This window comes from Dioscorea cayenensis, chromosome 6 (assembly GCF_009730915.1).
Source record: "Dioscorea cayenensis subsp. rotundata cultivar TDr96_F1 chromosome 6, TDr96_F1_v2_PseudoChromosome.rev07_lg8_w22 25.fasta, whole genome shotgun sequence".
NCBI lineage: Eukaryota > Viridiplantae > Streptophyta > Magnoliopsida > Dioscoreales > Dioscoreaceae > Dioscorea > Dioscorea cayenensis.
In genome coordinates, this window is record NC_052476.1 from 3,098,691 (window position 1) to 3,107,429 (window position 8,739).

At 33.6% G+C, this 8,739-nt stretch overlaps 1 protein-coding gene across 1 annotated transcript; it reads left to right on the plus strand.

Annotated features, from left to right (window-relative positions):
* The first annotated feature begins 3,542 nt into the window (after positions 1-3,542).
* LOC120262898 (ribonucleoside-diphosphate reductase small chain A) lies at positions 3,543-7,761 on the plus strand. Its single transcript, XM_039270808.1, has 9 exons — positions 3,543-3,867; positions 4,934-5,094; positions 5,841-5,889; positions 5,965-6,091; positions 6,690-6,755; positions 6,843-6,959; positions 7,068-7,230; positions 7,311-7,381; positions 7,485-7,761. Exons 1-9 carry the CDS (start codon positions 3,717-3,719, stop codon positions 7,597-7,599), a joined length of 1,020 nt encoding a protein of 339 aa, XP_039126742.1. The 5' UTR covers positions 3,543-3,716; the 3' UTR covers positions 7,600-7,761.
* Positions 7,762-8,739: the final 978 nt, after the last annotated feature.

Here is an 8,739-nt window from a genome sequence, read left to right on the forward strand (position 1 = left end):
AGCGAAAATCGCCAAAGTCCCACTTCTGTGGATTTTTCGCTGAAGTCAAAATGGGAAGTGAGTGGGTTTGAAAGTGTCCCATCATCAGTTCAGTCCTCCACTTTAGTAAAACAAACAACTAAAAGTTGGCCCGAAGTTAACACTTAAATCAATTCAGCCCACAAATTGGTGAACCAAACACACCTTAAATATGGCTAGAAAGATTTTTTTTTTTTGGTTATGCTACCTCTTACTGATCTTATATCTTCTACTTGGAGACTGATTTGTTCAATTCTACACCATGTGGTAAAGGACATCGTTTGGTCTATCAAAGATGGTAGCAAGGTGAGTTTTGGGTTTGATCAATGGTTCAAGGGGATAGGAAATGATTACAGGAATTGAGATCGGGGTAAACGTAGTTTGATTCTTCCTATGGATGTTTGTGAGTTGATTTGACCAATTATATGCTTCCAGTTCGATAAATGGCCTTGATTGTCCAAACTAGCTTCATGGCAAATTAGGACAATTCTCCGGTAAATTAGCTTTTGATCTTCTGAATCAAATTGAGTATGCAATCTGAGAATGGTTAGAAGCTCATTTGGAAGTTGAAGGTTCCTCATCGGGTTCATAGTTTCCTCTAGCTTGTTACGAAGAGTAGGCTACCAATAGCATATTTTTATTCCAAAAGGTTTGCTAATTCTTCCTATCTTTGTCCTCATTACAATAATGGCATAGAGACTGTATTGCATGCTTTTAAGAGGTTGCGTTTTTTGTGAAATCTATTTGATTAAGGCTTATTGATCAATTAGATTGCCATGAGTTTTTGTTTTTGTTTTTGTTTTTAATTTGCATGTTGCCAGCTAAGTGTGTGAGAATATATCTGGGAGAATAAATTGTAATTTCAAGCATGTCATTCTAGAAGCCTTATTTGCTACAAGGGCTTGTAGTGTCTAGGGTGATTGAAACGCATTTGCTCATAAAGGTAAGAGCTCTTATTCAATTCAGCCTATTCACTTTGTAGTTTTCATGGTAGAGAAGTTTATTGAGCCAATGAAATATGATTCTACATTTAATAGGTAGGCTGTTAGTAATCAGTTTCTTATGCGGAGGAAACCAAAAAATGGTTGGATTAAAGTTAATGTTGATGGCTCTTGTTTACTTCATTCTGGTATAACATAGTAGGGGATGGTATTAGAGATCATGAAGCTAGTTAAAGAATGAACTTGCCTAGTAATTAGGAGTTTGTTAGCTGCTCGTGGTAGAATAGCGGGGCACTTTTTTTGGTCTTCAAGTTGCATGCCATATGGGTTTTCATGAGGATTATTTTGAGACAACAAAAGCCTAAAATCAGTTAGTTTGTGATACCAAGCTTTGGTTAGAAAAGCAGTAGGAAGTCAGAGTATTCCACATTCTATAAACTATTGCACTGACCAAATGGCAATGATAGGTCATAATCTCTCAGTGGATCTGTTTGTCTTATTTGTCTCTTTCAAGCTTGCTAATATTGCTTAGTCATGATAGTAGTAGTTTTATTAGTTTTGTTATTTTATCTTTTGATGGTGATGTAAAAAAAAAATGTTGAACAAAACATATTCCTATAAATGGAGGACAAATAATTAAATTAAAAAATAAAAATTTCATAAATAAAATTTACCTAGAATTATAATTGATATTAGTCTTGAGTGATTGGTTGTTAGAGTTAAAGTAAAAAAGTGGTTCAATCCCAATCTCTTTTTGCCAACGACCAAATGGTCTATTGGTATACGAGTCGCTGATAGAACTCTTCACCGAGTGATGAGAGTTCGATTTTTGGCTGAGGGTACATTTTTGGGAGGTGTGAGCGGTGGTTGTGTGCTGGTGGTCCCAGCGCTCATGTGTGCTCGAGCCCTGCCCCCACTTGCTCCACCGAGATTTGTGCACGCTCCTGATAGTTTAGCAGGGCCTTCAGGCTATCTGTTCCTTTTGTAAAAATCCCAACCTCTTTTTTGGATTAGAACACTTTGGAATAGAACACGGGTAGTATATTAGCTATGTCACATGTACTTGTAAATAATAAAATTTCTATTTTCTTTATCAGTTTAAAATTTTTAAATGCAAACCCGTTTGTAAATCCTACCGAAAATTCATAACGAGTCCTATATCATATCTTTCCTAAACTAGCTAACCTAGCCCATTTAATTTTATTATAACCATGATTAAATTATCTTATTTCAAATAATCACAATCATGACATGCGGGTATTATAATAAATTGATGTTTAAATATTTAAAAAGGCAAAACAAAATTGGTAACATAAGCCAAAAAAAAAAAAATAATAATAATAATACAGTAGTGAACATTTCTTAATATACAAAATTATACAATCCAAAATATTTATATAATTAGAAGTATCAAACGAAATCATCATAAAACTCTAAAACACTAAAAGTCAATTACAAAATAAAATGATCAGAATATTAGCTTATAATATTTAGAAACTAATAAATATTGTGAAATAATTACTACAAAGTAGGATATTTAAGGAAAAAAAGCTAAATTTGATATTTTTTTTTATAAAAAATTAAGAAATTTAAAAAAAATATGAATTATTTAAGACTTAAAGCCCTCCTGTCCCAGAAGAGGAAGGATTTTTCAAATTGAATTAAACATGAGAGAACCTTTGCAATGCTTGAATATTTGTAATAACAATAAAGAATTAGAAAAAGGCAAGTGCTTAAATTTAGATAACATAGTTAAATTCATTCAAGTAATAATAATAATTATGTGTCTGTGTATATATATAAAATACTTAATTATTATATATGGATGGGTTTGGGTTTCGGGTACAAGGGATCCAATCCCAAAGTTAACCCAAACTTATCCCAACCCCGCCGGGATTTAATTTTAAATCCTTAATCTATTCCAAATCAAAATTAGGGTTTTAATGGGTTTTATTAGTTTGATCATATCCATAAAAATTGTTATCACTAAAAACCAAATTCAATTGGAATTACCAACCAATAAATGTAACCAATCGCATACACGAGTCAAAAGCGAAGAGGGTTTATTTTATTTATTTTTAAAAAATAAATATGTATAGTAATGCATGGTGATTTATTGATCCCAAAAAGATTTATTAATTCGGACAGATATTATTTGAGGTGATTAGAGTTCTTTTATGTGCATGCTCAGAAGATTTTTAGAAATCAAACATTTCTCAGCCATGCAATCTTGGGAAAAAAAAATAACACTTTCTATATGAAACTTAATGAACAATGAATAAATAGTATTGCTACAATATCTATAGTGTTTCTATAATGTTTGCACACCCTATCGAAAGATTCAACTAGTAGTCTAATTATTCACCATTCAAATAATTGGTTGTTAACAGATAATTTTATCACATAAAAACGGAGGGCATATAATTACAAAAATAATTTACTCTTGGAAAACTGAGGGGGTGATAACTAATTTAAATAATGTCAAGGGTTTAAAACAAAAAATCCCCACAATGCGGTAAGTTATACCGCCGGAATCCCCAAAGACCAGAAGATAAGCGCGGGTGTTGGTTGGGTTCGGTATCCTCCTCCCATTTGGAAAGCCCTTTCAATAAAAAAGACAAGTGAAACCGAGACCCATTCTCTTTGTCTTGCTCTCAAAATCCCTCCTTTTCTTGTAGATTTCATGGCGATGGGGTTTTTCTAGGGGTTTTCTAGGGTTTCCTTGCCTTTCTTGGTGCTCTGGTGCGGCGTAGAGGGATGGGTTCGGAGAAGAAGGAGAGTGATGGAGAGGAGGAAGTGATGGAGGAGCCGTTGCTTGCGGAGAGTTCACAGAGGTTTTGCATGTTCCCAATCAAGTATAGAGAGCTCTGGGAGATGTACAAGAAGGCTCTGGCTAGTTTCTGGACTGGTATGTTGTTTTCTTTCCTCTCTGATTTTTTTGGAATTTTTGTTCATTTAATGCATTTGTTTTTTTATGTGGGTTATGTGTGTTTCTTGAGGTGATTGAGTGGTTGTATTGTGGTTCTTTTTGTTTATATGTTTTATCTTGAAATGGATTTGGAAAGAAAAGGAAAAAACTTGATGATGAAATGGAGAGAAAGAAGTTTGGGAATGCGTTTTCTTTTGTTTGGTTTTCCATTTTCTTTTCTATTTGATCATAATCTGAACAATGTTTTGTTCTTTTATTTGGTTTTTAAGATTAGAAAGGCAAATGAGGCAAGAAAGAGAAAAGGAAAAGTTTGGAAATGTTTTCTCTTTGATTTGGTTATCCATTTTGTTTTCTTTGTCCAAGAAAATGCTAGAAGAATTTTCCTACTTTTTTGCGGTTCACTTTATTTCCCTCAATCCAATCAAAGCCTTCATCTTTATATTCTATCTTCCTTAGGTTGAATTTTATATGTTTTTTGGTTTGTTAGAATTGAAAGGAGAAGAAATTAAATTGATGGAATGAAATGAAAAAATATACAAAATTCTGATATATGTTTTCTTTGATCAGTTATCCATTTTTTTTTTCTTGTTTCAAGAAATTATGAGAAAAGAGTCTTCTGTTTTCAGTTCTTTTTCTTCCTTTCATTTTATCTTGAAATTGTGGTGGGTTCTATGTGAATCCTTTGAAATCTTGTATTTAACATATTCATTTTGTTTTTTGTGGTGTTTTTTTTTCGGTTGTGCCACTAGTGGGCATATTTGTCCATCTTTGCTTTCAAACATTCTTTGGAAGCCATAAGGATCTGGTTGTAGTCTGAGACATAAGCAGTCTAAACTTTGTTTAGCCTCTACTTTTTTATGTGTAAATTTTAGTTATTGTCAAATGTAAAATTGGTACTAGCTTATATTTTGCTTCAGCAACCAATAGTCAGATATACAGGCAAAGAAAATTTATGTGCCATGTATAAATTATGTATTCAATAGCTTAAAATTCTTTGACATATTTCTTTGGAATGCTTCTGGCTAATGAAAATTCAAAGTTGCAGCTGACGAAGTTGACCTCTCATGTGACGTTCAACATTGGGAAACTTTGCTGGATTCTGAGAAGCACTTCATAAGCCACGTGCTAGCATTTTTTGCATCGTCTGATGGTATTGTCCTGGAGAACCTTGCAGCAAGATTCTTGAAGGATGTTCAAATTCCTGAGGTTAATTTCTTGACTTAAAAAATCTCAGTGGAACATGATTGTTTGTCAGTACGTTTCTATTTTGTTCTCTTTTTAAATTAACTTAGCTTTTGCCATGCTTGTTTTTATTAAACTTTTTTCATTCTCTCTGTCATTCAGTTCTCTGTTCATGGCTCTTGCCAGTGAACACAATAAGGTGTTATTGTATGCCTAGTGCATCACAATGATATATTTTTTGAGACCAATGCATAGAGTTAGCCGAGGAGACATCTAGACTATGCGTATGGTGCCATTATGTTTTTATTTTCTTCCTCCGCTTCCTCATTCACATGCTTTTTCAATTATTCCTTCTGTTGTTGATATCATAGTTGGTGTTTTTGTCCGTACTTATCACGGTCACCATTTAGGAGATTGTAATATCTCAGTATCATATGGCTTATGGTGGTATCATTGTCAATATGAGATCAATGACAGTTGTGTGATGGATATATATATTTTGGTTTGGGATATGAACTTTTCAGCCCTGATCAAATTCCAGAAATTTGTAGATTAGATCCTTTTAGTTCTTTTATTATGTTCTGCAGATCTAGTTTGATAGTTATGTTCATTCTTTTCAAGATCACTTTGTATGTGCTTTCTTCAGCATTACTGCAAACATATTTCTTTTTCTTTTCCTCAAATTGATTGGTTGATTGATTTCTTTCATAGTTTTTAATGTATGATACAGGATGATGTTTAATGTTTGATTAAGCTACTTGATTTTGCAGGCTCGAGCATTTTATGGCTTTCAGATAGCCATGGAGAACATTCATTCTGGTAAAGCTTTATAGGAATGTTATGCTTATTGAATGTATTTGGTTGTTTCATTCAGACGTCTTCACTGCTTAACAGAGATGTACAGCCTACTTCTTGAGACATTTATTAAAGATCCTAAAGAGAAGCACATGTTGTTTAATGCTATTGAAAACGTTCCTTGTGTAGCAAAGAAGGCTAAGTGGGCATTGGACTGGATTGAAAGGTACCACTGTTTTTTTCTAAATGTTTGTTGGGCACCATAGCTTAAAAGTCCACTAATGTTGGAAAAGATATGTGCATGTCAGTCAATAATATTCACTGAAATTCTATATACTGAGATAGTATTTCAATTGAGTCCATTTTAAAGTTCCAGGATGTATTTACGGAGAACATTCCATAAAGTATGGTTGAAATTCCATTTTAAACATGTTCAATGGAAACATTCTTTCAACAAGCCAACAATGCATTGAACTGTTGGCATATATTCTTTAGATTTTCAATGCTTTATTACTCTGCAACTCCATGCTAACTTTAGGAAATATGCACTGATGCCCAACAACAATTTTCTTTTTGGTGATGAGAACCACAATGGTGTTGGACACCTCTCATGGAGTTAACTGTACAGAGTTGAAACAATGCTAGTGATTCTTAACTTTGTCAAGTGCTCTGTGATAAATTTTTCGAATATAAATTTCTAAAGCTCAATTTGTATACTAAGTGAGATCGCAGGATGGCTGGTTTCTTATTGCATTTGAAATTTGTGTAAACCCAGAATGTCGTTTCTTTAAATTGATCTCATTTTGCCATTTACTACTGTGCAGCTCCAATTCATTTGCAGAGAGGCTTGTGGCCTTTGCCTGTGTTGAGGGGATATTTTTCTCTGGAAGGTCAGCAATTATTTTGGAGTTTGGATATATATATATATCTTTATTTTCTGTGTAACTCTAGATCTCACATTTTTTCCTTGTTCTCAGTTTCTGTGCCATATTTTGGCTGAAAAAGAGGGGTCTCATGCCAGGCTTGACCTTCTCAAATGAGCTGATTTCAAGAGATGAAGGTCTCCATTGTGACTTTGCATGCCTTTTATACAGGTTAATTTATTTTTTATGCCCATTGATTTTTTATTACTCTTTTGACTCTTGGATGACCGGACACTTTTCCGTCCTGTGTGTGACTTTTTAAGTCAATTTGACTTGCAGACTTCTAGTTAAACATCTCAGTTGGCAAAAGGTCCACAAAATCATTCACGACGCCGTTGAGATTGAAATAGAATTTGTTTGCGATGCCCTTCCGTGTGATTTGATTGGGATGAATTCAGTGCTCATGAGCCAATACATTAGATTCGTCGCCGATCACCTATTGGTGAGAAGGATGTGCCTGGTTTTCTTCAGCATTTTGTGAAGGTTCTATCTATCCAGTGGCTTAATCTTACTAATTTACAGGTTTCCTTGGGATGCCAGAAGAAGTACAATGTCGATAACCCATTTGAGTGGATGGAATTCATCTCTCTGCAGTGAGTATAATTAGATTATACTCACTATAATTCCAATCATACACCTCAATTTGTGCATAGATGATCAGTTTGTGTGAAAATTACTGGTGGTCTTCTTGTGCAGGGGTAAAGCTAATTTCTTCGAGAAACGAGTAGGAGATTATCAGAAGGCGTCGGTGATGTCAAACCTCCAAAATGGGAATGGAAGTTATGTATTTAGGACCGACGAAGACTTCTAGACACAGCAAGTGTGTCTGATCTCCAGGTGCTCGCAAGGCCGTCTTGCATCGATTGCTTATGACATCTTTATTAGGAGAGATTGAAATTTTTGTTTCCCTTTTGTTTGTTGTTAAGAATCAAGATACATGATTGATTGAGTTTAAAAACTCTCTTTTTTGGCATTATAGTGGTCTTACTTCATAGCAGATTTGGGTTGAGAAATTTGAAATGTTAGTGTGATCTGAGTTTTTAATTTTCTTTTGCCTAGATAACATGTTCCTTTGTCTCTTTTTAATACTTGGAACTTGAGGAAGCTGTGAAGAATGGGAGAATTTTATATTCTAACTGTGTTGATTAAAACATAGGAAGATTAAATTCAGAAGTGAGATTTTTTTTTTTTTAATGTTTTAAATGCATGCGTTTTAAATGTTCTGAATGTATATAAAAAATTAAATTTAGAAATATAAGATTTTTGCAGCAAGAAAAAGTTTCAATGTAGGAAGGTTAAATTTAGAATTAAAAGTTTTTTTTGGGATGTTTTAAATGTATCAAGATTAAATTGGAAAGTGAAAGATTTCTTATATATTAAATTCGAAAGTGAAAATTTTTTACAGTTAGTGGGGAAAAATAATAATTAATTTACAGTTATATGTTATTCTAAATTTGTATTTGAAGTAATTTCTAATTAAAATATTGTTTTGTTTAGCTAAAACGTGACAAACATTGAAATTGCTTTTATAGCATTTCTGTTGATTTCAGTATTGTTTTGCTTTGCTCTAATATTTTCCTACTTCTCTAAATTAACAGGGCCTCCCCTCCATCTTTTGTTAGGTTTCAACCTTCATCTCCCCTGCTTGCCATGGAAAGTAGGGAATCTTCTTGAATCAATTTTCTCATTGTAGAGCGAGATCAGTAACTCTAGCTATTTAACAAAGTAATGCCTCTAGGCAACCCTCAGTTGTTTATGGGCTGATGTAACTTAAAGTGGACATTAAGAGGGCCTATAATACCTTGAATTAGAATGTTATTATTGCCACCATTACTAGAATGGGATTTCCTACCATTTGTAGTAGTTTTCTTTCGTCATTTATGGCCAGACTTCTAGCAAATTATAGCTAGTAGTAGGATTATACAGGGTAACCCTTTGTCCCCTACTGTAA

Bases quoted from the DNA above. Each gene is read 5' to 3' on its own strand.
- LOC120262898 (XM_039270808.1), top strand. From the start codon at position 3,717: ATGGGTTCGGAGAAGAAGGAGAGTGATGGAGAGGAGGAAGTGATGGAG. The intron at 3,868-4,933 runs GTATGTTGTTTT...TCAAAGTTGCAG, and splicing joins TCTGGCTAGTTTCTGGACTG to CTGACGAAGTTGACCTCTCA. The intron at 5,095-5,840 runs GTTAATTTCTTG...TTGATTTTGCAG, and splicing joins AGGATGTTCAAATTCCTGAG to GCTCGAGCATTTTATGGCTT.